This window comes from Anastrepha ludens, chromosome 6 (genome assembly GCF_028408465.1).
Source record: "Anastrepha ludens isolate Willacy chromosome 6, idAnaLude1.1, whole genome shotgun sequence".
NCBI lineage: Eukaryota > Metazoa > Arthropoda > Insecta > Diptera > Tephritidae > Anastrepha > Anastrepha ludens.
In genome coordinates this window covers 68820206-68842721 of record NC_071502.1, presented here as the reverse complement: position 1 = coordinate 68842721, position 22516 = coordinate 68820206, and the positions used below count along the sequence as shown (strand labels likewise).

The 22516-nt window shown below is 36.1% G+C and overlaps 1 protein-coding gene across 17 annotated transcripts in view; it reads right to left on the bottom strand.

Moving 5' to 3' along the window:
* LOC128867812 (transient receptor potential cation channel trpm) overlaps positions 1-22516 on the bottom strand; it is a 319297-nt gene that overhangs the window by 132087 nt on the left and 164694 nt on the right. For 16 of the 17 annotated variants that reach the window (XM_054109329.1, XM_054109326.1, XM_054109325.1 and 13 more), the window contains 2 exons: positions 11545-11627; positions 487-649 (listed from right to left, as the gene is read on the bottom strand). In XM_054109329.1, coding sequence (XP_053965304.1) covers positions 487-649; positions 11545-11627 — 246 coding nt within the window. Of the gene's footprint in view, positions 1-486; positions 650-11544; positions 11628-20075; positions 21110-22516 lie in introns of those variants that run through there. The other variant, XM_054109338.1, reaches the window with a different exon arrangement.

Below are 22516 nucleotides of genomic sequence, written 5' to 3'. Positions count from 1 at the left end.
TTTACCGGAAATTCCCCGACGAGAAATAAAAATTTCAATGCAATGTGGTTTAAACCATTTTGTAAATACGAATGTAAGCCAAAAAATGACTGCTGACTGCGTCTAATTTGCCCACACAAGCAACAGTTACGAACGTGTGGATCTGCGACTTTCCCGACAGGGTCTTTCTCATTCGCTAGCGTTTAGTTTCCTGAACACATGCAGCTGTTTGCGACCTGAGGGTTAATGTGTTGCTAAAGTTTCACTTGTCGAAGTATAGTCACACAAGCAAACACACTCTCATGTTGTAGAGGTGAATGTGTGCATTCCTATATTGATATCAGGTAAGACGCCATCAAGTGACGTCAGTTTACTATTGCAAGCATATATATGTACAAATGCTCTTATATATGTATTGCAGTATTTGATTTACCTATTATATTTAGATATATACCTGTATGTCTGTATGCATACTTCCAGAACACATATGTCGTTTGTTGCTATTACCTGCGCTTTGGTCGGATGTGCACCTCCTTGAAACTCGATCGTACCATATGCGTCGGTGGGTTGTGCTCGTGTGTGCTTCTGTGGCAGCCAAGTGTCACCGGACGTACCACTTTCGATGCCCGGTATAGTTTGATGCGTTTGACGTGCCTGACCGCAACAACATCTGTAAGGAAATAGAAAAAGTTATAAATAGATTTATTAAAAGTTGCAGAATAAAACTTTTAAGGAAAAGTAAAACAAATAAAAGAAAAGTATGTGCATATGTGTGTGTATACCAACACATGCTAACATTTTACTAAGTGCCAGCAAAAGTAAAAGTTGACCATGTTGTGACCTTTATGAGCCTTGAAATATTATAAAAAAAAAGATAAGGGATGCTCGAAATAAATGACTTTGGGATATTTGTACTCGTATATCGGGTATTCCACTAAGATCACTTATTTTAAATTTAGTGCAATTTTTTTTAGTTTTTTTATAATTTTTTTTTTATTTTAGGTTGAACGTATGTGACTTGTCCTCTAACTGATACCATTGATGTTTTATGATAATTTTTTTTTTGTTGCATGTACAGATGCATAAACTTCTACATACAAAAATTAAAGTATAATTTAGCAATGTTCTGAAATAGGGAGATTACAGAGCCTACATGATGACAGAAAAATTAAAATAATTGAAAATTAAGGTCACATCCGGTGTGTAAAAGTTGGTTTGTTTTAACGAGTGACACTGACCAAAATGCCACGAACCCAGAAGATAAGGAAGAAATTTGGGAAAGTTACATTCAAGAACTATTTTTTGGCAAAGCAAGACCAAGCGGCCGCCGTAGCCGAATGGGTTGGTGTGTTACTACCATTCGGAATGCACAGAGAGAACGTAGGTTCGAATCTCAGTGAAACACCAAAATTAAAAAATAACATTTTTCAAATAGCGGTCGCCCCTCGGCAGGCAATGGCAAACCTCCGAGTGTAATTCTGTCATGATAAAGCTCCTCATAAAAAAATATCTGCCGTTCGGAGTCGGCTTGAAACTGTAGGTCCCTCGATTTGTGGAACAACATCAAGACGCACGCCACAAATAGGCGGAGGAGCTCGGCCAAACACCCGAAAAGGGTGTACGCGCCAATTATATATATATAAGACCAAGTCTGAATCGAACTTCAATACGTCCATAAGAGACGGGTCCACCAATAGCAAAAGCTGAAATTGTAAAGGCAATAAAATCATTCACATCTATGTACTAAAGCTGTCCGCTCACACAATCTGAGTGGAAGTATTGAACGTAATCGGCGTGGAAAATATAAGTCTACTGAAGAACTCATATTCTTATACATACTATTTCTTTAAGTTATTCTTGACAGAATCTACACGAAATGTGAATCACCAATGGGTCGTACACAGTTCAGCTTTAGAAACGGCATGCGTACAAGATAGGTATTCATGTGCTTTGTAGTTTACGCACTACATATTAATGGGATTACTGAAAAAACTAAATATTGATGGAAAATATGTTCGCTGTATCAAAAATCTGCACTGACACCGGTTAAATAGCGATTGGAATTCGGGTAACGAATCGAGACTGTCACTTTTTTTAAATACATCAAAACGATCTCTGAAAGAAGCACGAATGTATAAAATAGAAGACTTCGAGATGTGGTGATATCGCCGTTTACTTAAGACTCCCTAAACTAGACTCATATCACAAACGAAGAAATTCTAAGAAAATTTCAAAAAGGCGAAAGTTGCTTGTAACTATCAAACGCCGCAAAACGGCATGTTTCGGACGCAGCATTCGAGGTAATAAATATGAGCTACTCCAAATAATAATCGAAGGAAAAATTGAAGAAAAGCGTGGCATACCACGGAAGCAGATGTCCTAGCTCAGAATTATTCGCGAATGGACCAGACTGAGGGCGCTGCCCAAAATAGAGATGTGTTTTCAAACTACATGTATTATAGTGCAATTTAAGTTTGTACAATAAAGATAAACCACATATTCGGAAGTCATTTATGTGGAAGGAAATGCGCAACAACTCAGCGAAAAAAATTTCAAATATCAACTCAATTCTCGAGCGACTTCAAACTTATTAAATTTTAAAACTCAATACTCTGAACAATTCTTAGAAACTCTATAAAAATGCTAAGTAAAAATTTGGAAATATTGATGTATTTTTTTTTTTAATTTGTTAAGTCTACATCTTCCGAATTGTAGTCACAAACCCACCCATTCGGATACGGTGGCTGCTCCATAGGTATTGTTTCGCATTCAAGTGTACTCTTTATGAATTGGGTGAGTCGATGACTACGCTGATCTGAACTCAAGCTTATAGATCAGTCAGTTAATTTGCCACAACAAAAAGTACGTAGACGGAATCAAAACCGTGGGTTAGGCTACTCATTTCTTGAGTTAATTGGGTAATTACGATTTTATTCCAATGAAGTAATGGTCTTATTAGAGTCGATTGGCACCCAAAATAATGGTTTTGACGCTGAGAACCAAAAACGTCTGACCCATGCGCTCCAGGTGGAATAAATTATAACTGAATAAGCGCTGGAAAGCAGTTTTGTGGATAGATTTCCACCCAGCCCACAAATTACTCGTATATTTGGTAATATATTCCTGTACCACATCGAATTTCTCAGGCATTTTGCGAACAACCCCGGTATGATCTATTGGCTGTGACAAATGTTCAGATATTTTCATCCGCTTTGCAAAATACAATCAACAACAACTCTTTAAAGATAAAAACTATTTCTGCCAAAGCGAATTTATCGGCATAAGAAATAATCTCCTTGTTTTAACAATCTGAAAGCCAAAAGCAAAAACAAAATACATGTGAATTTTGTTTTTGTAAAACAAAAATACGTGTAAATTTTGTTTTTGTACTATTTCTATCACCTTGAATAGATTCGCTTTGTTAGCGTTGCTTGTGTATTTGTGTGCTTAAAAAAACACTCCTCTATGCGAAAAAAGCGAATTTTATAACAATTTCATCTACAATACTACTTCCTTGGAGATAATAGTCAAGAATATTTTCCAGTACTTCTGCAAAAACTTCAGCTATAAGAAAGAGTAAGTAAGTATACGCTATCAGGTACAGGGTGGCGCACGAATCGTGCTACAAAAACAAAACGTAATAACTTTTTTTCTAATCAATGTATTTAACTTTTTGTTTTTTTATTGTATAGATAATTCAATTTTATTTTATGTAACTAATTAGTTTTGAAAATAATAGAACGTAAATGACCTCCATGCTCATTCACGCATATGCGACACCTGATGAGAAAATTGTTCATTGCGCACTGAAGGGTTGAAGTCGGGATCGCCTCAATTATTGTTGTGATGGACTGCTTCAATTCAGTCAAATTACTTGGTTTTGCTTTATACACCTCTTGTTTGAGATAACCCCATAAAAAAAAATCTGGTGCAGTGAGGTCTGGTGACCTTGGGGGCCAGCGGAAAGTGGAATTTCTGGATATCAATTTATTTCTAAATTTTCGTTGAAGCTCCTCCATATCCGGTCTGGCTATATGTGCAGTTGCTCCATCTTGCTGGAACCAAATGCTGTTAAAAGGGATACGTCTTCGCCGCAGTTCTGGATAAAAAAACTCCTTCAACATGTTTAAATAACGGTTCCCATTTACAGTCGCTGTTACACCGTTTTCTTCGAAGAAGTATGGCCCGACAATGCACCTTGATGAAACTGCGCACCACACTGTGACTCGTTCTGGATGCAGTTCCATCTCATGGAGTATTTGCGGATTTGATTGACTCCATATACGGCAATTTTGCTTGTTTACATTGCCGTTTAGATCAAAATGGGCCTCATCAGACATAAACAAGCAATTTATGAAGTTGTTGTCTTCTTCGGCCATTTCAATAATTTTTTGGCAAAATTCCAGGCGAATAGGCAAATCCAGAGGGTTTAATTTGCTTGTGATTTGAACTTTATACGGAAACAAGTTTAAGTCACCATGAACTATCCGCTGCAATGACCGTCTGCTAACTCCAATTTGCGCCGACAAGTTACGAGTCGAAACTCTTGGATTTGCCTGAATTGACGATGCTACAGCCGCGATTGTGGCTTCGACCCGAACATGGGGATCTCGATGGTACGGTCTGCGTGCGATGCTTCCAGATTCAGCAAACATGTTCACCAGCCTCATAATGGTCCATCTGCTCGGGGGAGTGCCGCCAAACTCCCGCCTAAATTCCCTTTGGACGGAAATGATGGACTGCAAAGCATGGTACCGCTGCACTATCCAAATCCTCTTTTCGGTATCCCAAGCCTCCATTTTTTGTAAATCTAAATACTAATCTGCAAAATAAAAAAAATAAAAAGCCGATTACTCACACAGAAAAAAAGTTATTACGTTTTGTTTTTGTAGCACGATTCGTGCGCCACCCTGTACATGGAATCTCCAACTGCCAAAATCAGTAGCAGCTACCTAAGTACAGACACTTGATAACTTTTAACGGCGATTTACCCCAAAAGGTACTCAATACGCGCTAGTCCACAAACATACCAATTTACCGAAGAGTATTTACTACACATGCATATGTGTGTGTGCCTCAGCAACTAATTTTGTAAGCACGACAGCTGACAACTCTATTGTGGATAACAAAATAAATAAATTTCCAAACTTTCTATGGCAAATTGTATTATATACCAAACCGATCCTGGTCAAACATTTGCAAATTGATTTCAATCATTTTGTACTCACATCTATTTGCGGCACACGACTACTATTTAATTTACGTTGGCATTTCTGTGGCAGCAAATCAAACAAATCAATTAGTCTAGGAAATAACAAATGTGGTAAATCAAAGTGAACAACGACAAACAAAGCTGGTAGGCTAGATAGAGGAAATTAACGGCAGGAGGACATGAAGTCACTTGAGTTGTGTAAATCTTACACCGGGATATGAGTATCGATAGTAGATAGAGAGTAGAAAGTAGAATTCTCAATGTGATTCTCATATTTGGGTACATCCCGGGCGTATGAGCAAGTTACAGTACCCGTGGCTGACTATTCATTTTTCTTTCAGTGTAATTTCTAATTATGTTTTCCATACGTTTTTTTCGTATTTTCCGGTAAACAAAATATAAAAATATACAAACATCGATCATTCTTATTAGTAAATATTATAATCATTATTAATCGAATTGAAATATTTGATTTTGGGTTTTTGTAATAATATTTAAATAAAAGCTTTCTTGAATTTTGATCTCGAACGAACGTAACGTGAAGCCGCGGCGCGGGCCAATCGAAATTGTTAGAAAATTTTGTCGAATTTCTTTTTAAGTTTTCATCAGAAAGTACAGAAAAAATCCTTTAGAAAATACTTATCTCGATTTCTCTTGACACAACTTCATCACATCATCGCAAAATTTTATCAAAAAAATTCTTAAGATAAAATAAAATAATAATAAATAAGAATGCGTCAGAACATTTTAAAATGATTCAAAGGATCGCACCTAAGGCCATCTCACAATACTGTTATAGTTAACCAAATACGGTTTAAAAAAAATTAAAATGTTGAAAGTCAATTAAAGAAGTTAACACAAAAAATGAAAAAAAAATTGTATGATGAAAATAAGCATAAACATTTTTCAATTCTTCTAATGAAGTCTATAAAATGCTGTATATGATTTTTATGAGAAACTAAGCTGCTCTACAGAGATTTGTCATTACCTGCCAAGAAAATCCTTTTCTATTATATGGTAATACGGTATTTCAGATGCACAATGACTATTTAATATAACTCGGAACCCAGATGATTGTCAAGCACAAACCTATGCAGCTATGACAGCTTCCCAACGTGAGATTGAGCTGCAAGCTGCTCTAGAGGTGTTAGAAAGGTAAAGAGAGTATTTTTTTATTTGAAACGGATAAATACTCTCTAAGGAAACACAATCAAATAAAGGGTTTTTCAATAAGGGCGGGTAGATGTTGAAATCGTCAATCGTGGCGTTTGCTGTGTGGCACGTAGCGCCGTCCTGCTGGAACCACATGTCGTTTAGGTCCATATGGTTCAATATGGGCCATAAGAAATTGGTTATCATCGTTGTGTAGCGCTCGCTGTTGACGGTGACCGCCTCACCAACGTCGTTTTCAAAAAAGTACGGACCAATGACGTCGCCGGCCCAAAATCCACACCAAACGGTAACTTTTTGAGGATGCATTGTCACCTGGTGAGCCTCGTGTGAATTGGTGTCGTTCCATATACGGCAATTTTGTTTGTTAACACAGCCATTCATTCAAAAATGCGCCTCGTCACTAAAGATGATTTTTCGCCCAAAACTAGGGTTCTCTTCCAAACGATTCGAAGCCCAGTCAGCGAACAAACGGCGTTGTCTATGGTCGTCAACTTTGAGCTCCTGGGTTAGTCGGATCTTGTACGGGTGTAGGCCCAAGTCCCGACGCAAAATTCGCCAAGTTGAAGTCTGCGAAAGGCCAAGTTCTTGTGCACGGCGAAGAATAGACTGCCTCGAGTTCTGCTGTACACTTTCACGGACTGCGGCAATGTTCTCGGCTGATCTTGCGTTCCTTGAACGTACGGGTGTTGGCTGATTGTTTACTGACCCGGTCGTCTCAAATTTGGCCACCAAACGTTGAAGAGTCGACTTTGAAGGGCCACCACGTCTACCGAAAAATGGGCGCAATGCGCGCAACGTTTGCGTTAATGAACACTCATTTTGATAATAAAGTTGTATCATTTGACCGTGCTGTTCAATCGTGTAACTTGGCATGATGATTCGGCATAAACAACTGAATAATAAACAAAAGATTTGACAGATGTCACCAAAACAAAATGGCTGCCACAGGGCGCCAAAATCGACCCGCGCCAATTGAAAAACCCTTTAGTTAAATTCGCTGGATATGCCCTCTCATATGATCTCAGTTGCCTGATTTAATTCAAAAGTCATATTTGTTTCATAAATTTGTGGCTCCCGGATCGCTTCAATGGTACAACTGACCTATCAATGCATCGAGGCTTTGCAATCAGGAGAAGCGAAGTCATAAATGAATTATCAAGAAATCACAAAAACTGAGATTTACCATTTTTGGTGTGTTAATACCTTGACAAAAATAGCGAATTTGTTTTTCGTATTCATTAGCGAAAATTTTGATCGAATATAATTAGGCAACCGACATTTTATTTTTTTCAGTTTTGTTGTCTTTTGTTATTTGGTAAAATTTATTAGACATTCGAAGTGCGGAATAATATTAGCTCTCCTAAATAAAATGCATGTTATAAGGGCTCAGAGTGGTTGTCAAAGAAACGTCAAAGAGAGGGGGAAATTACGACTTAAACTATAAATATGAACTTTTGAAAACAATTAGAAGAAAAAGGTATCGATTCTATACTGCCCACTCTATTTCTGGCACAAATTTTAGCAGTTATAATATGTTATCAGCCATTTCAGTAAAGTCTGCTAGCTCCTATGGGATTGCAATTTGACATTGACAACATTTTTATTTTGAAGGCCAACAAAACAAAGTGTTTTAAGAGCTTGCTAACAACACTGCTCACGGTAGTCGTGAAAAAGGCGCCGCGATATGGGCAGTTGTATGGTTGTGGTATTACATAATTAAACAAGAACGATTGCGAAGTAGTGAGAAGCTTTTGTGCAGACTTTTTTTTAAACAATCAGCTCATTTTAAATACAAATTAAACACATTCACGATGAACCAGGTGTGAAATCTATAAAAACAAAAAAAAAATTTAAAACAATAACAAAAAAAAAAAAATAACAAAAAAAATTATATATTACAAAAATATAGAAAAAATTACGAAACATTCATTGCCTGTGCGTATTGTTCATGTAATTAACTACAGCTGCATTGCGTGTTATGTGTTAAACTCAATTAAATGTCACCACAGTAGCGCACAGCTGTTCACGAACAACAATTGCAAGTTTATTCATTGTTGTTGCTGACATATTTTGGCTGTCAACGCCACACATACACATTTTCAATTAAATCATGCACAATGCAATTTCATTTCTCTCTATTAAACAAATTTGTATCGAACTCGTCCACGGGGCGTATACGTAATTATTTCTGCGCCTTTTGCACTGCTTTAAGTGCTACGTAAATGAATTTACATTTTATATTTGGCGCATGATTGCCTGATTGCCCATTAATGTGGTTTTTAATGAAGTAAATATATTAGATAAATTGTATAATATTTCAATAACTTTATAGAGTGGACTATAAAATTTATTTCAAGGTGATGCGAAGCAGTAAAGCGTTGCGAATTATTGCAAACTAGCCAATTTAATTGCGCGCGGTCTTGGAACGCTTGACTTAGACAGTTTTGGGAATATACTTATGTGCTTAACTAATTTTTGGCAGCAACTTTGTGAACGCAAATGTTTTAGCCAAAATAAATCTATAAGCTACAACTCCTTGGCCAACTGCCATGGAGCATGAAATATTGAATTTTATACAAACTTTGCATCTATCTAATATCTTTGCAACCGCAAAATAAATGAGGATCACAAAATATGTATTTGCAAAAATACAGAGGGCAAAGTGGCTGCATAAACGAATTTTTTCCCCTTCACATTTCCGTAGAACGAGAATTGACACTCTGATGGCAAAAGTATGAGGCATTCAACACCAATTGGCGTGGCATTATGAGCGATTCAATGTCACGTGGTCCATGTATTAATTTATTTTAGACTTAAATATAATAAGCAGAAATTTTTTGCGGCCCATAGACGAATGGGGTGATACGTGACTACGATTCGGGAGTGCGTAGGTTCGAATCTCCACCAAAATGATAAAAGAAAGATTTTCTAATAGGCAATGGCAAACCTCCCAGTGTTATGTCTACCTACCAAAAACTATCTGCCGTTCGGAGACACCTTAAAACTGTAGGTCACTCCATTTGTGGAAAAACATCCAAGGTGCACCCACAAATAGGCGGAGGAGCTCAGCCAAACACCCAAAAAGGCAGTAAGCGCCAATTAATATTTATACATACATAACTTATAACTGTATCATTTATTTTATTTTTTAGAAAGATATACAAGTACTTATAAACAACAAAATAATTTCAGAAAAAAATATTATATTTTTGTTTAAAATGTTTATGAAAATATATTAGGCTTAAAAAAAATTTAGAGAAGATTTTGTCATTTTTCAGAAACACGCCCTCAGATTTTTTTTTAATTTTTTATTGTTGAGATTATGCCTAGTAATCTTTGCAAATTTCATAATAGGACCCCATAACTGTTCGAGTTACATTCCAATAAGCCACTACTCTTAGTATACTACTAACGAAGATACCGTATGAATAGAGCGGAATGGAATTCAAATGGTAGGAAATTTTCTAAGCACTCAGGCAATATTGTCCACCGCACTTAAGCCCTATACACAGGACTTAAAAGATAGAAGAGGCATGTGGAGTGGGAATTCCTTAGCTTTCCACAAAATTTCTCTAAGACTTTTAGCAGTTAGCAAAGAGAAAAAGATTGTGGCCCGTACATTTTCAATATATCTGACCCCTAAATATATCATCTAAGGCAGGCGAAAGCCGGACAGCCGCGGAAGAAAATGCTCTTACCATCCTCGTTCGCCAAGCAAGATGTACTAAGTAGATTGTCGATGCTGCCTATGGTGGTCATATGTCGTCCCCATTGACTGTGACCGAAACCAGTCTTATCAGGGCTGATAGCTCACACTATGCTATCAGCATCACGCTTTCAGGAATCAGTGCGTTGTTTTGCAGCTCTCAGTACTGCATCAACGGTTTTTATGAGCTTTGCTAATAAAAACCTTGATGTATTCGACTGCGCCCACCAGGATTGCCTCTAACATTGGCTTTGGTTCAATTGGACGTCCTAAATAATCGCAATTCGCTACTTTGTTAGCCTTGATCGTTGCCTTGAACCACAGACTCCACTTTTACGCTATCACCTTTTTTAGCTGCAGGAATTCTAAGAACTATGAAGAAGAGAACGCAACAGCTTGCAAGGCCTATAGAACCTCATGCACTGCGCCAAAACAGACTGGTACTAGGCCGGCTTTTCTGATTGGTCGTAAGTGTACTTAAAGTGCCCTGGTGACATTTATCAAAACCACTAGACGCCTCAGCAAAAATGATAAACATATCAAAATGTGTAGCAGAGGGTCTTTAATTCTAGCATAAGTGTAGAACTGCTTTCACCAGCAGCAGCTATCATATTAAAGGCAGGTATACCTAAATTTACTTAAAAGGTTTTTTGCACTGCACTTGCCAGAAAGTAAATGAAGATGGATTACCACCTGTGGGAGAGGAATCGTTTTAGAGCAACACGTACATATATAATGCATGAATCGTACTCGCACATACACATTTAAAGCACATAAGCTTCACTCAGTGAAATATCCATCTTAGTCAGTGTACTACTAAATTAACCAAAATTTGGTAAACTAATTAAATTGAAATATTTAAAATTACCACAATTTGTGTTCATTAAGAGGAGGTTATAATGAATTTGCTTGAGAGAATTATCATACATACGTGAGCAGCTGTATGTAGAGTGAAGGACACTGACAAATACAGACACATATACTTTTAAAGCTGGCTAATTAAATTGCATGAAGTTTAGTAAAACCAATTAATCTACACCTAACGGGAGATTTTGAGGAAATAAATGAAGTTTGTAAAAGTGTGCGAAGCGAAAGGCATCAAAATATGCAAGTAGATGACGAGGGTAGACTCGGAGAGTGTGTAAGAGGCATTTGAAACAAGTTTCTGGGAATGGTATGCATTAAGAGGAAGGTCGGCCGCAGGTGGCAACTAAATAATCGCTTGCAGGATATACGCACATATCTACATCGCTCAACACTGCTTCGCACTAAGCCAACGACTACTGTTCAACCTCCAACTTTTTTATGGCAAAGCTCTAAGTAAGCATGTCAACAACTTATCAATTATTGTACGTGTAACCGGATGCCACCAGGATGCGGCTTCGCTAGTGCTTAGCAATAATATATGACCTTAAACTAAGTTGAGATTTCTCGCCACTTAATTTTTTATATTTATTCGCTTTTTTATACTCACTTGGTCTCATCTTTGGGGCATGGTATGAATTTGATGCATTCTCTCTTTTGGAAATTGGTCTCAATCCAGCTGCGAGGTGTATGCTGTCGATCATAATGCGCGTTGGTGTCATCAAATACAGGGGAACAGGTTTATGTAGAAATCATTTTCAAACAATTCAAAAGAGAAGTTGTGAAGAAAGAAAGAGAAATTAGTAAGGTTTATATTTGTAATAATTTGCGTTTGATGTGAAAAATAAGTGTTACTGTTATTACAATCATTCTTTCGTATTTTTCTCACATTACGTTCAGACAGTTGAAACACGCTAAAAATTGTTTTCATATCTGTAATATAATATTTATATTTATTTTTTATACTTTTTTTATACTTTTTTTCTAGTTTTTTCCCAATTTTTTTTTCTTTAAAAATTTTTTTATTTTTTACAATAGTTTCACACAATTACCAACAATACGGAAAGAAAAGCACAATATGTAGATAAAACAACAATAATAGAGAAAAATACAAAGAAAACAACATAAATACACAAAGGAAACAGATGGTGAAGTAGTGAAGGTATTTGAGAGTCGCAGCAAGAAAGTATGGCTTTAATGGCGGACAAACTTAATTTACTTGAGAAAAAATGTAAAGTAAAAAGTTGAAATTAAAAGATTTACATAGAAAATGCAATTAATAAAAAATGCAATTCAAACAAATTTTACAAAATTAACAGCAAAGCTAGTTTAAATTAAAATTGGTGATAGGTGGTAAAAAGTGATATTTCTTGTCAATTATGTGTGATTTGTTGATTACAATACCTAACTGATTGAGTACGTCAAAGCGTAGCTTAAGTTTTCCTTTGTATAACTAAATGCAAAACAGCACTACAACAAAATAAGCAACGGAAAATATTCATTTTCAAAAATTATTTCAAAAATGTATAGCTGTGCTTAAAAGATGCAAAGCATAGTGAACCAAAATTTTCATATTCTAACATTATCGTTAGCTTCACTTGTTGCCTATTTTTAGGCACGCAATTAAAAATTAGGCTACATTTTTTATTTAATAGCAGCAGCCTTAACAAAATTTAAAACTTTGTAAACAAATTTACAAAAAAATCTATAAATTTTCTTCAAATTGTAAAACTTTTGAATAGGAATTTTTAAAATAAAATTTCGGTATAATTTTGTACAAATTTAAAGTGCCTTAAAAATTCCTCTGATTGCCGGCAATCTTTTTGTGCTGGCGGTTTGTGGATTTTCTGCATGTAAGAAAAATTCTAGCACTATAAAACTCAAAGCAATTTTTGGGTCTTCAATTTTGCACCTTAGTATACTAAAATTCAATGAGCTACAAAAATGCATGCCCACAATTTTAATTGGAAGGTTAGAAATATACCATACAATTTTATTTTAATTTATACAAGGTTTGAAACTTTGAATTATATCGTTTTTGTAGGAGAGTGAACAATATTTTCTTAAGAAAAAACTTAAATACAAAATGAATAATATTATTCTGCGTGGATTTAGAATTGTAACCGGAAAGATCGCTGCTATTATTGTGAACAGAGTTGGACTTTTTATTTGGACTTAGAGTCTGTGTCAAAAACAATGAACTGCAATTATTCATGAAGTATAAAAGATATATATTTAAAAATAGTTTTTTTTACAAAACTACGTGTCGCAATTACTCAATAAGCTGTGTAATCTCCATCGTTGTCGAGTATAACCTGACATCTTTTCGGCATGTTTTGAAGCTTTTCTGCGTAGCTCGTTGCAAAGTGGACCAGATTTTGCGAACTTGATACACGAGTTGCTTTAAATCGTGGACTATCTTTTCGACAAGATGCGTTTTCATAATTCCCCACACATCTACAATGGGGTTGGCGTTAATTTTCTTGTTTTTGTTTGTTTCACAATGTGTTTTTCTGAGAGTAGTGGTTTTGACGATGTGGGACGGTAGGATATGTTCCTTCAGTCGTCGTTCGATGGTGTTGATACTCACATCTATTCTCTTTTTAGCAAGAATTGTGCATGCCCGCAAAGAAGGGTCCCACTTAAAAAGTTGGGCGACACTCGCTTCAAGCCGTACACGGAAAAGTCATCAACAGTTTTATACAATTTATACCGCTGATTCCACATCCCAACAACTTTTTTATCATTTTTGCAGCCGCCGCGTAAGATAATTTCGGCCCTTTTGAATGAGTGCATAAAAATACCACCCCGAAACGCTTCGGGTACTTCTCACTCATTTTCGTTTGGTTGCGTTTACGGGAAAGTTTCGAACGACACTAACCTGAGTTGGCACTGGCGTCGTAGCCCTTGAGTGGGACTCTTACGCAGCAAAAAGCAATACGAAATATATCTTTAAGTTACAAGAAAGAATCCGGTTCTTTTCTTCTGACACAGACTGTAAGTAAGTAAGTTACGCTTTAACTAACCCAATAACAACCCAAATTCAGTGAATAAAGTAAAGACATGCTCACATTTTTTCGGTGCAGGGTTACGAAGTAAATTAGAAGGTGTTCTTACAATTTTATTACATACATATTTACTTTTATTTTCAGTTTATAAAACAAGCGTTTTCTATTTAAATAATGCTTAAGAAATTTTTATTCAAATCTTGAATATTAACACCGATTTGAATGCTTAGAAAAAGATGTTGGCGTTAGCCATCGTATAAAAAAGGGTGACTATCTGATACGTAGAGGACGAGCGTGCATGTAAGTGTTACTATATAAAACCCTCAAGAAACTTTTTAAAAAAGACAAAGGGTTTAATTAAAATATGTCTTAACTAGAATACCTCTACTCGTAACAAAACTACACAATTGCATTCGAGGTATTAAGAAATAAACTGAACGCTGGTTGCATCACGAATTCTCTGCCTTGGATATAGGCGCGCTAAATATCAAAACTGTTTGAAATCCTTTAAAAGTAGATTGTTATCAAAATCACAACGAGTAAGCAGTCACTAGTCTTGTTCTGGTAAAACAACTCCTAAGATGATCAAAAGTTATTTGCAATTTATAAGAAAGGTTGCTTAGCATTAGAGCTTAAGGCACTGCCTGCTGACTCGGTAACTACTTAGATTATATAGGCCTCTAAAGTGTGGGCTCGTTTTTGTTTTTAAGCTGATTTATGTTAAATTCGATTTTTATTGAATTCTTAATATAAAACGCACGCTTTACCAGAATTTGAACTTAAAAACCTTTAAATGCTTCATTAGCTAACTTATGGAACTTAAGATTTAAAACGTTTTTAATTTAGTAAACAACACATCGGGATGACATTCGTTCTGCTTTGCAAATTGAACTTACTGTAAATACATTTTTTCGAAAAATCAGATAGCGCCGATACAAAGTCAAGTAACTCACGTTAACAAGCTGGCGGTTAGCCCAAGTCTTACACCTAGTGCAAAATTAATCAACCTATCGGAGGATTTATAATAAAGGCAAATTGCGTCATACGTCAATCATATTTCACACTTGTAAACTAGGCGGCTGCAGTTCGAAATCAAGATTTTCATTACTCAAATTATTTATTTAGTAAAAACGTTGTTCAAAAAGAAAATTGGATTGATTAATTTTGAGCATACTTGTAGATTGGTGCGAAGAGATAAAAAGAAGTTAGTAACAAATTAAATTTTATCGTATGTTATGATATGTTATGCTCATGTACATTATCTAATGTGTTTTAAAGTTTTGCTTATCTTGTTTTGTTATATTCTAATACGTCCTATTATTTATTTTATGCTATTTTTTGTGTTGGGTTCTTTGTTATGTCTATGTCCGCTATGTTATGTCTTTTTATGCTCTGATTTTTCGTTACGTTGCTTGTTATGTTTTTCTGTTTATGTTATGTCTTGTTATGCTATGCTTTTTCGTTACGCTGTTTATTATGCTTTACTACGCTATGTTTTGTTACCTTCCATTATGTCTTGTCATTCTATGCTTTTCCGTTACATTGTTCGATATGTTTTGTTCTACTATGTTTTGTTATCTTACGCTATGTTATATGTTTTTATATTACATTTTTGTTGGTTGCATTTTGATTTATTGAATTTTCTTTGAATTTAATTTATTCTGTTACATATAAATTTATTTTCACTTTATTCCACTGAAATTTATTTCCATTTAATTATTTTTTCAAGTGAAAACTTCTTTAGAATCGTTGGGAGTGATTTGAGACTCGATGAAACGAAAAAGCGACACTACGAAGTGTTATATGTTGATATATGTATATGTGTGTGGCTGCGTACTGCTGAGCCACGCTAGTATAGTGAGTATTGCAGTGTGTATACTACACTGCCTATTACTTGCTTTGGTGTTTAGTTCAAGTCATACGTATGTATGTTTGTATGTATGCTAGTACGTATGTGTGCGCGCCTGCGTATTACGGAGCCACGGTGAGCGAGAAGGCATTATGTATACCTATACTATACTACCTAATACTTGCTTAGACCAAGCGTCCTACGAATGTTTGTGTGTATGTTAGTACGTCTGTGTAATATACGCGTTACGACGCTCATAATAGCAACCGCGTGTGCTGTATTGCGCCCGTATTTTTATATTCGTAAATATTTTCATTTTTAAATATTTTCATTTTTAAATATTTACCGCAATTATGCCGAAAAATAATGCAGAAAAGTGTCGTGAATATCGACAGAAAAAAAAAGTATACACCAGAAATATCGCGGATACTTAGAAAAGATTACGATAAATTTCCAATGATTTTAAGTGGCGATTTTAACGTAAATTTTGCATTGGACACCGCGGTTCCTTTAATTGACTTTCTCAGTACAACATTCAATTTAAAAATGTGTAACAATCGCACTGAATCGACAACACGATCAAAAACAACAATTGACGCGGTATTTCAAAGACATGTTGACAACATCGAAACCAAAGCATTTGTATCATATTTTAGGTATCATAAGCCACTCGTATCATTTGTTGAAATTGAAAACATTGAGGATGAATAATAATAAAATGAAGAAAATAAAATATGAACTTTATAGCAATAATATAATGAACCTATAATTATCCCGCTCCTAATGCTGCTTTCGTCTCATTCTCTCTCAGTTTGTTTTACTTCTATCGTGTCTAACCGTTAGACTGGTATTTTTTTTTAATTAGATAATTATATTATATTTTATTTATTTTTTTTTATTCTATTTGAATTTTTGATTTTATTTTCTTTAATTTTCCATTTTATTGTACTTTAATTAATTAATTTATTTTAAATTAATTTAAATTAATTTTAACTCCTTTTTTTATTAAAATCTCATATCAAATTTTTCGTTCAAACTCATTAAATTTTATTAGTATATTTTCCAAACTGATATTTTATCTTGTATGGGTAGAAAAATAACCGATAAATAATAACCTTCATTTGTTTTTCGTTTTGTTATTATTTTTCTTTCATATCCTTTTTCTATGTTTACTTTGTCCTGTGCGAGTATCTTTAATGTGCAAGTGGTTGTAGCCGTGCTTAACGGTACATGATTGTGCATTGAAGTGAGGGAAAATTTAATAAAACGAACACAAAAGGAAAGAGTTGCTTACACAGGCTTGTAAACTTACTCATGTCCACATAAAAAATTCAGCAAGGTAAAAATATTTGCGTAAGAGTGTATTAAAAATGCTGTAAATCAAATTTCTTCTTTCTTTTATTATTTTTTATTTCATTTTTATAACGAAAACAACACAAATTAATTGCATTTTTATTATGTACAGCCCGTAAAAATTTGTTAGCAAAGGATACCAAAAAAAAGTGATACTTTATTGCGCTATGCTTAGATGAATAATTACATATTTGTTGTTGAAGTTAGATAATTGGTCAATTTGCGTACATCGAAATAAAAAAAAAAGGTTTGGGTAATTGTTTTGAGGGAATCATTTACTAGTATTAAGAATATTAAAACCTGCACAAAAAGAAATACAAAATTAATATCCAAATTATGTTGTATAAAAATGGACCTAACAATTTGTACAAATAGTATTTGCTAATGTATAACAATTTCAAAATAATTTGAGAATTCGTACGTTTCTAAGCAGTTATTACGAGGGGTGCCTTTTCTATGCCGGGATTACAGAACAAAAACAAATTTTAATCATCGAAAATCACTTTATTGTTTTTCAAAATATTCTCCATGAAGATCTATACACTTTTGCATGCGTTTGAAGCAATTGTCGAAGCTCTTTTGCCACTCTGAATGAGGTACCTCCAAAACATGCATTCTGAATGCCGCAACCGCTTCTTCAGGTGTCGAAAAACGTTGACCTCTCAGTTCGTTGTTTACGTACGGGAATAAAAAGAAGTCATTCGGTGCCAAGTCAGGACTATACGGCGGATGACCCATTAATTCGATGTTTTGGGTGCTCAAAAATGCAGTTGTTTGAGCCGATGTGTGAGAGCTCGCATTGTCCTGGTGAAGAGTGATCCGTCTTTGGCGATTGGTTTTCCTAATTTCTTGGAAGACAACTGGCAAACAAATGATTGTGTACCACTCAGAATTTACTGTTCTGCGTTGTTCTAGTGGTACGGTTGCGACATGCCCAGTTTTTCCGAAAAAACAGGCGACCATTTGCTTGGAAGTGCTTCGTGCGCGAACAACTTTTGTTGGATTTGGCTCATCTTAAACACCCATACAGTCGACTGCTGTTTACTTTCGGGCTCATACGCGTAAATCCATGATTCATCACCTGTGACGATGTCATAGACGTGTTTCAAAGCCCCGCGATCGTATTTTTTGAGCATTTCCTTCGACCAATCGACACGAGCCTTTTTTGAGCGATTGACAAATCGTGTGGGATCCAACGCGAACAAATTTTTTTGACAGTCAAATGTTTATGCAATATTGAATGTATTCTGGTCCCACTAATGCCTAAGATTGTCTCAATCTCACGATAGGTCACATGACGATCTTTCACTTCAGTTCGCGCACAGCATCAATGGTTTTCGGAACAACAACTGATTTTGGACGACCTTCACGAAATTCGTCTTGGAATGAACTACGACCACGATTGAATTCACTATACCATCGATAAACACTGGTCCTTGATGGAGCTTCATCGCCAAAAAATGAATTAAGTTCATCCATGCAATGTTGCTGAGTTAATCCACGTCGAAAGTTGTAAGAAATAAGCGCACGAAAATGTTCACGATTTAATTCCATTTTTGGGCCGAGATGAATCTTTTAAGTTACTGTAAACCACACAAATAGCGCTGGTATTTCAAAACGTTCTGAGTACTTAAAAGCCAAAAAATGTCAAACTTTGCGATACAGCTGTCAGTTGCCAGATTGCAACACCAGGGTTGCCAAATCCCGACACATACAAGGCACCCCTCGTATAAAGTATGTTGTACGACCACTTCGCGCTCTGGTATTAAAAGCCAAAATAGGATTGGGATATCTACATCTACATAGGATCGGGATATGGTCCACTGACTCTTGTCGTTGCTGCGACCAATCCAAGCGGAGACGCTTTGTGCCAAACTCCATTATCTTATAATGTGCACTTTGATTTGTAACTACTAGATAGATAGAAAGATGTGATTTGAAGCTCGCACTTCGACCTCATGGTCCCTTGTACCCTTTATTCATCACAATACTTCATCCAAACCCAAATCCAAACCCAATTTCCTTATTAAACGTAAGATCGAGCAGAGTTGGGCTGAGTGTATGTGCCTTTCTTCTGGCTGTAATTTGACGAGATGTTTCAACTTTATTCGCGCTATAGCGCTACATTCCAGCAGAAGGTGTATTAGAGCTGGGTTGGACTGGGTTGGGATGTCAAGGAGGCATAGTTTATATGTAATTGCTTGTGTATAGTTTTGGTTTTATTACACGCATAGCCACGATTGGCTTGAATTTGTGGTATTCTGGAGGGGCTCAAAGTTTCATTGTCTTCGTACATGGCAATTGGCTTATATGAGAAGCTCTTTTACGGCTAAAATGCATACGAGGGTTTGTCCATTAACCCACACATCTACGGCAGTCAATCAATACACAAATACTTCAACTTTCCTAACGAGCATCAATTTGTCACTAATGACTTATTAAAATTTCTTGAAAAGAGCCAGTTTCAGCACTTTACTAAAGGCAATCTGCATTTCATACACTAACTGCACAGAGCAACAACAGATACGCGTAGAAATGACCCACAGCTGTGGGAGAACAACTTTTGAAGAGAGTGGCTAATAGTAAACAACAAAAAAGGACAACTCAATCAAGAACAAGCATTGCACTGGATATCACAGCAAAATAAGTAGCTGCAGCTCAACTCAAGGAGCAGTAAAGTAAACAAGCCGACCAACTGAGATAACGCCAATGAAAACACAACCACCAGCTGAGTGGTAATTGAGAAATTGCGAGAAATGCAAAAATAAACAGAAATAGCAAAGAGGTGCAGCCATTTTTCCAGTAGCGCATACTACCAACGAAAGATACGCTGCCATCGCATCATAATTACACACCCCGTGAACACTTCCATGAAATGCCAATTGATGTGATTGTGGGTAATGGGTAAAAAGGATGAACACAGCCACATACCTCACTTTGCTGCTCCTGCATATCGGACACTTTCAACAAATCGCGCACATTAAGTATGAGCACACGCGTGAGTGTCGATGAGACGGAGGACCGTTTGCGCGAAAATTGCCGTCGCCGTATGCCACGAAAGGATTCGGATTTATCAATCGCAATGCCATTGACATTGTCGCCATCAACGGCTGATGGCCGAGCATCCGGAGAGAGATGTGAAATATTCGAAAGTGGGGGAGTAGTAGGTGAATGTGGTACACGCGCTGAACTGAAACGACGCACCGTTGAGAAATCTTTAGAGACGCGACGCAGATACTTTTGTGCGGCACGTGGTGAATCCACAATAACCATGGCGGTTAGAGGAAGTGAGAGAACGCGAGTAAATCATACGACTTTTGCACTTGATTGACGATTTCGCGCTAACAATTTTACTATTTCGATTACACGACTACTTTGCGGGCCATTAATTGGCTTCAGCGTAGTAACTTTTTGCTCACGTTTACGTTATAACTTTTGAAAATATGAATGTGCAACAGTTTGTAGTCGTGTCGTCATTGGAACCGTTCACTCACTAGACGAAACTTTTTAATTAAATCCACAACACTTAGCACTTAATTGTGAACGCGACTGCTGGATCTTACGAGCATATATTATTAAATGAAGAAATGCTCATTTCTTCGCACAGTAAATACGAGTACTTGCGCCCATCGACCACAACATGTACTCGTCGTACAGGCGTTCGAGCTGCGGTTGTGTAATAAACTGCTCGGTCGACGCTTGTTTGCTGTCGCCATCACCTAAGCCCTATGCGACTTGACAGTTTGCTCGCAACCGACGGATGGACGTTTAGATAGATAGAAGATGTACTATATGTATGTATATGTGTGAAGATAGACTGGCTCACAAGTATTTGCGCTATAAAAATATACTCGCACTCATTCACACATATACAAATGCGTTAATACCCCACAGTAAACAGGCGGGCGCTGTCACAAAAGGACTAGTAATGGACTACACATGCGAAAAACACGTGCTACATGGGAACATTGTGAGTGGATTTGAAAGTGAAGCGCGATGGAATCTGCATTGTACTATGAATATGAAATATTATTACCAAATGAAGTAGAATGGACATTTTTCCTATAGAGAGAACCCCTCGAAACGAAGCGTATCTTTCAGTGCTTTGCTGCCATAAAAAAATGTATCATTTACCTCTCAGAGGCAACATGAAACAGTAGCTCCATTCATTTGTAGGATTCCATCAAACGCACACCACAAATTCAAGGAAGAGCCTGGTCAAGCAACTACCAAGAAAAGAATACATAAACTATATAAATTTATAGGGGCTAGGACAATAAGAGGAGACAAAATTTATATAAAGAAAAATAATAAAAAAATATAATAAAACGCAGAACGAGCTATTTTTTGTTTTTTTGTTTTTTTTAAGTTAAACACAGAATTTCCTATTATGCATATGAAAAGCGCAATCCCGTTTGCAGCGTTCGAAGAATCGACTTGGAGCCATTTTTCCACCAGCCTTTCACACATATCGACAGAAAGGTTGGCAATTTCACATTTGATGCGCCTACTATGACGCTCAAAATAAGTATGGACACTTAAAATTAACAAGGGACTTCACTACTTGAGTTAATTTCTGAGGGTGAAGGCTTAGATTCATCACAATGTGTGACTCACGCTAGTCACATTACACTCGAAACTAGTCAACATTAATTAACTTAAGGCTAGTATCATTCTAATATGTACCAGTTACACGCTTGCCACTCTGATTTAATGGCAGGGTTTGATTGTATGTGGGTGCGCATACAAGCGCGAAATTATACTGTAGCTGTGATGCTGATGATGCTATTTTATTTGTCATATTTTGTTATTTATTTATTTAGCTTGAAAGAGCAGGGATGCCAGCTTTGGCGGACAATAGATTTATTATGAGCTTGAAATTGTATAGAGCTTCTTATGCGTTGAAGCCATAAATAAGACCGTTTTAGAGAAAAAATTGTTTTTTGTAAATTAAAGAAGTTTTTAAGTACGTACTACAAATTTAGAGTGTTGGAATTGTATATGCAGTTGAGGGCGGCATTTATATATAATTCGATTTATGAAGTAATAAAATGATCGATTTTCTGATAATATTTGAATGCTCGTAGTTCAATATTTTAATGCAAATAGGAAATATAATCAGAAGATAAATGAATCGCTTTCAGCTCACTCACGAACGATTACTTTATTAAATTCGTGTGTGGTTTCCTTCGACTGAAAAAGTATACTTTGTATACCTGAAATTATTTTAATTACTATTATTATTATCGTTATTTTATTATTGTTCTTATTATTGTTTTATAATATTTATAATATCATAAGCAACAGTTAGATGAATAGCAAGAGTCTTTGATTCAACGCTTCTCTGCCCACTTTGTTTGGGCTCTATTAGC